The 10,973-nt window shown below is 45.8% G+C and overlaps 1 protein-coding gene and 1 non-coding gene across 4 annotated transcripts in view; both read left to right on the plus strand.

Annotated features, from left to right (window-relative positions):
- The first annotated feature begins 1,241 nt into the window (after nucleotides 1–1,241).
- LOC123982411 lies at nucleotides 1,242–1,348 on the plus strand. The gene has a single exon (XR_006827964.1). It is a non-coding gene; the product is annotated as a U6 spliceosomal RNA (small nuclear RNA).
- A 2,382-nt stretch (nucleotides 1,349–3,730) lies between these two features.
- The window catches only part of LOC123982405, a 12,556-nt gene continuing 5,313 nt past the window's right edge, over nucleotides 3,731–10,973 (plus strand). Inside the window, exons 1-3 of one of the 3 annotated variants that reach the window (XM_046067924.1) lie at nucleotides 3,731–3,760; nucleotides 5,734–6,835; nucleotides 7,658–7,862. In XM_046067924.1, coding sequence (XP_045923880.1) covers nucleotides 6,574–6,835; nucleotides 7,658–7,862 — 467 coding nt within the window. In that variant the 5' untranslated portion in view covers nucleotides 3,731–3,760; nucleotides 5,734–6,573. Of the gene's footprint in view, nucleotides 3,761–5,733; nucleotides 6,836–7,657; nucleotides 8,994–10,973 lie in introns of those variants that run through there. The other 2 variants (XM_046067925.1, XM_046067923.1) reach the window with 2 other exon arrangements.

A 10,973-nucleotide genomic window follows, 5' to 3' on the forward strand; every position in this document is an offset into this window, starting at 1 on the left:
GTCATGGGGGGTGGATTAGGTTTGGGGCCCAAAGTTTAACCTGCTGCCTCAAAGAAACATTGAGGCCAGACACCTTCAGTGTCAGGGAATTTTGGCCTTACCCTTTCTGTGAATTTCATAAACATCAGAAAGAATTGGCAGGCAGTATTTAGTGTTGCAAACCCGGCTCAGGACTTGCAGCAAATGAGTCCACACACTGATGAAAAGGGTATTTATTAAACTAAGCAGAACAACTCTTAAAGGAATTTGGGGATTTTAGGCGTTATTAGTGTAAAAGGTGTGTGGATGAGTAAAAGGTGAGTAGTACAAGTAACGGGAAAAAAACACACAAGCAAACTAATCTGAAGTGAAGGCCATGGGGAATGGGGGCTCTCCTCTGCAGTTAGCGGTTCAATCCTCTGCTGGGATAAAAGATGGAGAAGAGCTTCAGGGTTGTAAAGCTGATACAGAAGGCCTGTGGAGTCTCAGTAAATGAGGAGTAAATGAATGTTGAGACACAGAAAAAGGTTTCATTTAAATGTATAATGTTTGCATTAAATATACATTTATACAGAGGAAAGGAAAAACCAACTCCAAATAATTTAACACCGACTCAACTAACCAACATCTTATTCACCGTCATCAACACTAAATACTGCCTGCCAATTCTTCCAGCATAGTTATGAAATTCACAGAAAGGGTAAGGCCAAAATGCCCTGACACTGAACGTGACTGGCCTCATTTTTTCTTTAATGCTGCAGGTTCAACTTTGGGCCCCAAACCTAATGAACCCCTCCCATGACACATCAACGGACAACTGGGAACCTCTCAGACAAACTGAGCATCTCTCTATGGAATCAGTTGTAGGACAACATGCTGTTACAACTTAATGTTTATTTCAAATATAAAGAGATGTCAGAATATCTGTAATAATATAATGAAGCTGCTCTGATAAAATGTTTGATATTCATGACAAAGATCTATTAAGCTTATTCTGTCAAATTCCTTGGATGTCTACACACACCTGGCCACTAAAAGTGATTCTGATGAATGTAACGTCGTATGAAATGACGATCTAGTGGGCTGTGTGATCTCGGAAATGTGGAGAGGCGGGGCATTGCTGTTGACTGTCAATCACCGGCCAGAAATTGGAACAATTGGAACAGAGAAAAACAGATTTCAGGTGCCTCAGCCTGCACTGCTGCAAAAGGGTCGTTTGCGCAAGTAGGGGATTAAAAGTTAGGCAGCGAGGAAGGCCTTCTGTGCTTGCTCCGGCAGCACATATGATACATTGGATTCGATACAGAGACGATTAGCATGGCCCCTGCGAAAGGATGACACGCAAATTCGTGAAGCGTTTCCACATTTTCATCTGCTCGTTTTGCCCCGAGCTCTTCTCGAACCACTGCTGAGGATGTGTGTCCTTTATAAGTGGCAGTGTTCCTTGTTGCTTCTTACAGTCAAAATCATGACGTGGAGGCAACACCTTGCCTAGAAAGTGTATTGTCCGTATCCCAAGTGCTCAGGAAAATATAATTGGCATGAAGAACTTTCCAGTGTTGCTTATCCTACAGCTGATTTCACAGAGAGATGCTCAGTTTGTCTGAGAGGTTCCCAGTTATCCTGGGATGAGTCATGGGGGGTGGATTAGGTTTGGGGCCCAAAGTTTAACCTGCTGCCTCAAAGAAACATTGAGGCCAGACACCTTCAGTGTCAGGGAATTTTGGCCTTACCCTTTCTGTGAATTTCATAAACATCAGAAAGAATTGGCAGGCAGTATTTAGTGTTGCAAACCCGGCTCAGGACTTGCAGCAAATGAGTCCACACACTGATGAAAAGGGTATTTATTAAACTAAGCAGAACAACTCTTAAAGGAATTTGGGGATTTTAGGCATTATTAGTGTAAAAGGTGTGTGGATGAGTGAAAGGTGAGTAGTACAAGTAACGGGAAATAAACACACAAGCAAACTAATCTGAAGTGAAGGCCATGGGGAAGGGGGGGGTTTCCACTGCAGTTAGCGGTTCAATCCTCTGCTGGGACAAAGATAGAGAAGAGCTTCAGGGGTTGTATATCAGATACAAAATGACTGAAGTCTCAGTAAATGAGGGGTAAATGATGGAGTAATGAATGTTGTGACAGAAAAAGCTTCATGTCAAGGCCAAAACACATACATGAGGACAGCAGCCCTGGGCCCACACCACTGGTACATGCCCACACCATGAACAACACAAGAAGGACTTGCCTGGTCTTAAGTAGGCTGAGGTGATTGGAGTGATGAGGAACAGGTGTGAGAGTGGTGATTCCTGTCAGGTGAGTGAACCCAGGGAAGCTGAAGAACACGCCTACCAGGAGAGAAGGAGCTCAACACACCAATCACACACAACCATCCATAAGGAAAAATAAATAAAAACACACTCACTCACATACCAGAGGCTTGTACCACGAAACAGGATTTGAGCTTATCCAGATAAGTTCAGGGTTAACTCTGGGTTCACTTCTTACTGGTAATGGTGGATTGCCATAATAACTTTTACTTATCTTCTGGCCTGTTTCCCTGATGAGGCCATGGGAAAGGGGGTTTTCCTCCTGCTCCTGCTGTGGGTTAGCAGTTCAATCCTTGGTTGGGACAAAGATGGAGAAGAGTATCAGGGGTGGTGAAGCAGCTACAAAATGATTGTGGAGTTTCACTAAATGATGGAGTGATGAATATTAGAACAGAAAAATGTTTAATTCATAATGTTAGTATTAGATATACATACTATATATACAGACAAGAGCAGAAAAAAAAATAAAATATTTGCACATCTCTCCCTTTGTGTTTCAGCTGTCTTCTCAGACTGAAGCCTGCAGGCAGGTCCAGCAGCAGCTCTGATTTTGTGGACTTCATGTAATTGTGGGAATGTTTAATTGCTGAAATAGCAAAGATATGCTATCTGTATTTGTTAACCTCAATGATAAAATGCATTGAGGACTGTATAACCAGCTATCCATTCATCCATCATCAACCGCTTATCCTGCGTACAGGGTAGCGGGGTGCTGGAGCCAATCCCAGCTGGCGAAAGGCGGGGTACACCCTGGAGAGGTCGCTAGTCCATCGCAGGGCAATAACCAGCTATCAATTATTATTAAATCTTTTTAGGCCTACAGATAACATCAGATACAGCTACAGCTAAAAATGGATAAGTGGGAGACATCTGTGTCTAAAAGATATTAAACAGATATTGGATCCATGTGAATCTTATCAATTCACATGGATATGTTAAGGTTTGGTGGCTGCGAGGACTCAGAAAGAAGGAAGAAACCTAGCAGACAAACGGAGCTTGAGAAACAAGCAAAGACAGCATGTCATAGCTTTTTACAACTGATAGCAAGTGTGCCACTGGAAGTGAACAGACAATCTGGCAAAGATGTGCAGAGCTGGGGTTTGAAAACTGCAGGGGTTGATTATGGGTTAAGTTGTTTTGGCAGCCATAATAAGAGCTGGTCAAATTCTCTAAATGATAAGGAAAGGTGCTTCAGTGCTACCTTTCCTGTCTCCTGTAGTAGGGTTAGGGGGACATAATGGTGGCCCTACAAGCACATGAACACGTGTTTTAAAATCACATTGCTTACCAAGCTGAGCAAAGTCAACCCACTGAGACAGTCCATGGTCATACGGAATAAAAGCAGAGGCATTGCCGTAGCAACCACACACAGATCTCCATTACTTGCACGAAGCATCTCCACAGCAGCATCCAGATCCGTCCGTTTTCCTTGAGCAGAAGGCTCACCAATGTCTAGGTAAATATCTTCATCTTTACTGCAGTACTTCTCGTTGTCCACATCGGCACCTCTAGCGGCGCGACTGAAATCCATCTCTTTGATACCAGCCAGTGGTTTCTTTACTTTCAAATTTACAAAGCCTTGTAAATATGGCATACCTTTTTCACCAACTTCCCGTCCAATGATAGTATATTCAATGGTATTAACTGTAAGTCTTTGCTTCTAGCTCTGCCTCGGTTGGGTTGTTCAGTGTTCTTAGACATATTTTCTGGTTGCTGTACTTTCTGAGGAGTGGTGGCAACATGATTACTCTTTTTAGTGGCTTCAGGCACTAAAAGACACTCAGTTCTTCTCTTATCTAGGGTCGGCAAGACACAATGTTCTTCTATTTACTAAATACTTCAATTTACATTTGACCACCACATTAATTAGTAAGAATAGTTTGACCAAAGAAATGTCCCTCAACAGTGTTTTTTATAGAGTTAATTGTTTGAAAGTTTTTTTAGGTAGCCCTGGATCTTTGCATCTCTCACAGAAAGATCCACTGTAAGAAATATGACATATAACACTGTGAAAGAAAAGGCCAGTTCTTCAGTTATTGATGTACTAACCAATGTGTTGATAAGTTGGTCAATTATTGACCAAGACCAAAATTTAACAAAAAAATCCATTTATTAAAAAAATAATCATGTTCTTGAAGAGGTGAGAGACAGCATGAAAGAGTGGAAGAGTTACCTGGTCTGCTAGTCTTGTGCACGTGGACCATGTGTGTTGAAAGCCATACCCAACTTCAGCACACTGTGCCAGTGTGAGGAAGTGGACCACTTTATTTAACAGCATCGTGTCACAGATGCGATGAACGACATCAAACAAGGTTGTCTTTGGCACAAGAAAGACCCAAGAGACAACACTGTAAGACAATCCATGTGCCAGTCAGTATGCGACCAAGAGGACATCAGTATCTTGGCCCCAGCCATGGGTCTTCTCCCTCAGAAGCGCCATATGTGCATCAAAAGATGCCCTAGACAGGCGGTATTCAAAGGTGAGGTCTTTCGGGACATGGATGTTAGGGGTGACATATATTTTGCTTCTTTCCTGTAAAACACAAAATAAGTATATCCATAGTGCTTTTTGTTTATTAACTTCTTCCATCCCTCTCTGGTAACATTTAGCAGAGAAGAACTCTTAAATATTGGACTTTCAACTGCTCATACTATTCCATCGTTCCTTATCGAATCCGCGGAGTAAATAGTTGGAGGAGCAGCAGCTCTGTATGGAATCTACTGGAGACGCCGAAGGGGAAAACGTCCACCAAATGTCCGTTCTCTGGCTGATAAATTGGATGAACTGCTTCTCCTCAACAGAACTAACTCAGATCTTTTTTTTTTTTTAAACCTGTCCGACCCCCCCCCCCCCCCCCCCCCCCCCCCTCGCAGCCTGGTAATGAGTATGATGAGCTGGATACCATATTGTGCCAGACAGATGGGACTTCTGCAGATCTGCCTCTCCTCAGATGAAAGTGAATTTCACTTTTAATTCGGAAATTAAGGTCCCAGATTCTGGAAGACCAGTAGAGAGGCACAGAATCCGAGTTGCTTGACGTCCAGTGTGATGTTTCCACAGTCAGTGATAATTTGGGGTGCCATGTTATCTGCTGGTGTTGGTCCACTGTGTTTTATCAAATCCAGATTCAATGCAGCCATCTTCCAGGAGATTTTAGAGCACTGCATGCTTATATCTGCTGACGAGCTTGATTAGGAGAATAGTCTCGAACCCTTTGCCAAGGCCCTTGGTATGTGTATGGATGATTTTTGATTGTTTTATCCCTTTTTGTGCAATTGCGGGATGCTTGGTGTGTTTTGTATTTTTTGTGTTTGTCTGTGTTCTCCCTCCTTTTCCCTGCACGGTCGGCGAGAGGAGGTGTGTCCTCGGATCTGGTTCACTCACTCATCTGCTCCCCATCCCTGATCACTCACCTGCTCTTCATCAAGCAATCTCCTCAGCCTTCTTATACTGCCTCCAACCATCCAGTCACCACTGGATCGTTGAGTCATTTGTATATGCACTCGCACCAGCCAAACTTCAAATAACTTGCTTAGTTGAGTTAGTCTGTCTTTCTGATCCTTGTTAATCTTGTTTCTCTCCGTCTCCAGTCATCTACACCTGCCATCATGTCTGTGATCCCCGGACCCAACCCTTCCACTCTGCCTGCCCGTCAGCACCCACCTCCCGGACCTCAGCTCAAGTTCCCTGCCTGCCCGCCACCCTCTCTAACCCTGCTTACCATCCACCCATTGTTCCCTATAATAAACATCCTGAACTGCTCTCTGTCTCCGGTCTGCTTCTGGGTTCTCTTTAAGAAATCCTGACAGTACGAACCGGCAATGTCGGACCCAGCGGACCTCGACAGAGTTTGACTAGCCAAATCCCATAAGGAGGGGGTACTCGGCCAACATAGTCGCTCTCTGCGGGAGATCACGGATGGACTCTGTTTGCTCGCCACCAGCATAACCGCTCTCCGGACCCAGCTCAGCTCCTCAGCCCAGGCCCCAGCTCCTGCCCCTGCCCCCGCCTCCCTGCCGGACCGGGAACCCTGGGTGCCTGCACCATAGAGGTATGACGGTAATCTGGGCCAATGCTGTTCATTCCTATTACAATGTGGTCTTGTGTTTGATGCTTGCTTACGTAATTGGACTTCTACGTGGTGATGCACTGGAGTGGGCATCAGCTGCTTGGGAGAGGCAATCACCGTCTACTGCCACCTACGACTCGTTCACCACGGAGATGTGTAAACTGTTTCGACCCAGGGCGGCAGGTACAACCCCCCCATTATGCTGCTTCCCTTACTCAGGATGGAGGAGGGGACAACCTGGAAGCGGAACCCATGCAGCTGGGCCATTATCGCCTGGGCGACAAGGAGCGACAGCGCCGCAGGGCCAACAACTGTTGTCTTTATGGTGGGCAGACTGGCCATTACATTGCCGCGAGGCGGGAGGCGAGGAGGTTCGCGAGGCGGAGGAAGCATCCTGGCGAGCTGCTCTTCCGTGTCTTCCCGTCCCAGAACTCAACTTCACGCCATCCTCACACATAAAGGTCAGTCCACTGAGGTGCAAGCGCTAATTGACTCTGGGGCCGACGAAAGTTTTTTGGACTCTGAGGTAGTTAAGCAGTTGGGCCTAGTCACTATACCCCTAGCTGAACCTATTGAAGTAAACACTGTTGACGGCAGGCTTTTAGCCCGAGTCATCGCTAAGACTAGTCCGGTTCATTTGCAGCTGTCTGGTAATCATCATGAACAGATTAGTTTCTTTGTGCTTAACACCCCATTTCTGCCTGTAGTCATAGCACATCCATGGCTCATTAAACATAAACCACACATTGACTGGACTTCAGCTAAGATCATCAACTGGAGCACTGAATGATAGCTGTCTGCACTCTGCCCTGCCCCAGTCTGTTTCCCACAAGGGTGCCCATCCTACCCCACAGGACCTGTCCGTGATTCCGGCTGAGTACCGTGACAGCTCCCCTTACCTCTGATGAACTCTGCTTTTGAGTCCCTCCAGGGGTCCTGTGTCTTCACCAAGTTGGACCTGCGTAACGCATACCACCTGGTGCGGATCAACACCCCTCTCAGACACTTCAAATACCTGGTGATGCCGTTTGATCTCACAAACGTCCCCGCCGTGTTCCAGTGTCTGGTGAATGACGTGCTTTGTGACATGTTGGGCAGATTTGTCTTTCTGCAGGACGAATTGAGATGGATCCGGCTAAGATCAGAGCTGTAGAGGATTGGCCCAGACCGAAGAGTAGGAAGCAACTGCAACGATTCCTGGGCTTTGCTAATTTCTACAAACGTTTCATTCGAAATTACAGCCATGTTGCTCTCCCCTTAACTGCTCTCACCTCTATCTCTAGACCGTTCCTGTGGTCTCCTGAAGCTGAAGCGGCGTTTCTGGAGCTCAAGAGACGGTTCGCCTCTGCTCCCATCCTCATCCAGCCAGACAGGACACGACAGTTTGTGGTTGAAGTGGATGCCTCAGTGGGAATTCGTTGTTTGGGCCGACTACAAGAACCTGGAATACATCCGTGCCGCCAAACGACTGAACTCACGCCAGGACAGGTGGGCTTTGTTTTTTGGACGTTTTAATTATGTGTTGACTTTCAGACCCGGTTCAAGAATCAAGCTGGACGCTCTTTCCCGTTTGTTCGCGAAGGGGGAGAAGCCCGGTACCCCTCCTGACTCAATCATAACCAGCCCCTGCATCGTTGGTGCCACTATTTCGGATATTGAGCGTGAGGTTAAGGAGGCACTAAGGAACCAGTAGGTCCAGGTAATGGTCCCGTGGACCGCCTGTTGATGATAGTGTCCTCCAGACTAACCTGCCATCCCGGCTTGGCTCGTACCCTGAGTTTCCTCCGTAGACGGTTTTGGTGGCCGACTATGGAGGCTGACACAAAGTCGTTTGTTTCTGCCTGTCACATCTGTTCACAGAATAAGAGTTTCAACCAGCCCACTTCTGGTCTCCTCCGCCCTCTGCTCATTTCTCGCCACCCCTGGTCGTACCTGGCTTTGGACTTGGCATGACAGTTATTCTGACAGTGGTGGATCGTTTTAGTTTTTTGTCTCTGCCCAGTTTGCCCTCAGCTAAGGAGACGGCTGATCTTTTGGTAAAGGAAGTGTTCCGGGTTCATGGTTTGCCCACTGATATTGTCTCCGACTGGGGTTCCCAGTTTACATCTGCAGTGTGGAGGGCCTTCTGCCTGGCCATAGGGGCCACTGTCAGTCTGTCTTCTGGTTATCATCCCCAGTCTATCGGTCAAGCAGAACGGACCAATCAGAAGATGGAGACTGCCCTCCGTTGCTTGGTCTCCACTAACCCTACCACCTGGTCCTCACAACTCCCCTGGGTGGAGTATGCTCACAATACCCTGCCTACCAGCAGGCACAGGTTTGTCCCCTTTCCAGTGTCTCTATGGTTACCAACCCCCTCTGTTCCCTCTCATGAGAGGGATCTGGCAGTTCCCTCCGTCCAAGCCCATATCAGACGATGTCACCGGACTTGGCACCGCGCCCGGGCTGCGATGCTCAGGTCCGCCACCGCACGCCTGCCCCACAGCACACCGTAGGAGACAAGGTATGGCTTTCTACCAAGGACCTGCCCCTCAAGACCGACTCCAGGAATTTGTCAAGTTCCCTGCCTGCCCGCCACCCTCTCTAACCCTGCTTACCATCCACCCAATGTTCCCTGTAATAAACATCCTGAACTGCTCTCTGTCTCCGGTCTGCTTCTGGGTTCTCTTTAAGAAATCCTGACAGTTTATTAGAATAATGTATGAGGTGTTTATTGGAAGATGCACTGAAACACTCACTCAGCTTGTTGCTCTCTGGCCTTCACATTTTTGTAAGAACACATAGACTTCACAAAAACACTCATACTACACTTTTTGCAAAAACACACACATCCGCCAGTTGAACAGTGTTGCTATCAGAGGCTCAGGCAAAGACCGTAATTTAGAATTAATTTGTCTGTTAATTAATTTGTTCTCATGTCTGACTGAGGGACAATGGGGCCTGTATGGATTTTAACAAATTGTTGCAAGCACCTGCACTCAGACCAGATAAAATGCAACAACTAGACACAATGGGCCTTTGCAATAAAAACTGCCACTCTGAAGGCTCTGAAGGTCATTATGTGATAGTGTACAGCACACAAACCTGTGCTTGTGCTGATGTTGATGTTAACTCTCTTTTGTCTTATGCACATAGACCTGTCTTATTTCTGATGTCACATTGTCACACACAATGTCTTATTTCTTTATAGGTGTTTATATATATATTATTTTTATATTCTTGCTGCCCCCTCCTTAATCACCTTTTATTATTTTTATTTATTTTTAAGTTCAAAGCATTTTATCTCTATACTTCCCAACTCAGTTTCCCCCACACCACCTCCATTTTTCTACCTCTTGAACATACACACACACACACACACACACACACACACCCATACACAAATTGCCTTAAACATCCAACATGCTGTTGCTGCACAGTTGTTTTTGTGTATTTTCACCAAGTACTTTTGTGTCTGTTATGTATGTCACCACCATGAACATCCACACATAATAGAATAGTTTATTCTACCCTAAAACACTTCTAAAACACCTAAACACCTAACACATAAAACACCTATATGATATGTACAGTGAGGAAAATAAGTATTTGAACACCCTGCTATTTTGCAAGTTCTCCCACTTAGAAATCATGGAGGGGTCTGAAATTGTCATCGTAGGTGCATGTCCACTGTGAGAGACATAATCTAAAAAAATATCTAGAAATCACAATGTATGATTTTTTTAACTATTTATTTATATGATACAGCTGCAAATAAGTATTTGAACACCTGAGAAAATCAATGTTAATATTTGGTACAGTAGCCTGTTTGCAATTACAGAGGTCAAACGTTTCCTGTAGTTTTTCACCAGGTTTGCACACACTGCAGAAGGGATTTTGGCCCACTCCTCCACACAGATCTTCTCTAGATCAGTCAGGTTTCTGGGCTGTCGCTGAGAAACACAGAGTTTGAGCTCCCTCCAAAGATTCTCTATTGGGTTTAGGTCTGGAGACTGGCTAGGCCACGCCAGAACCTTGATACGCTTCTTACAGAGCCACTCCTTGGTTATCCTGGCTGCGTGCTTCGGGTCATTGTCATGTTGGAAGACCCGGCCTCGACCCATCTTCAATGCTCTAACTGAGGGAAGGAGGTTGTTCCCCAAAATCTCGCAATACATGGCCCCAGCCATCCTCTCCTTAATACAGTGCAGTCGCCCTGTCCCATGTGCAGAAAAACACCCCCAAAGCATGATGCTACCACCCCCATGCTTCACAGTAGGGATGGTGTTCCTGGGATGGTACTCATCATTCTTCTTCCTCCAAACACGGTTAGTGGAATTATGACCAAAAAGTTCTATTTTGGTCTCATCTGACCACATGACTTTGTCCCATGACTCCTCTGAATCATCCAAATGGTCATTGGCAAACTGAAGACGGGCCTTGACATGTGCTGGTTTAAGCAAGGGAACCTTCCGTGCCATGCGTGATTTCAAACCATGACGTCTTAGTGTATTACCAACAGTAACCTTGGAAACGGTGGTCCCAGCTCTTTTCAGGTCATTGACCAGCTCCTCCCGTGTAGTTCTGGGCTGATTTCTCACCTTTCTTAGGATCATTGAG

Source organism: Micropterus dolomieu, linkage group LG13 (assembly GCF_021292245.1).
Source record: "Micropterus dolomieu isolate WLL.071019.BEF.003 ecotype Adirondacks linkage group LG13, ASM2129224v1, whole genome shotgun sequence".
Classification (NCBI taxonomy): domain Eukaryota; kingdom Metazoa; phylum Chordata; class Actinopteri; order Centrarchiformes; family Centrarchidae; genus Micropterus; species Micropterus dolomieu.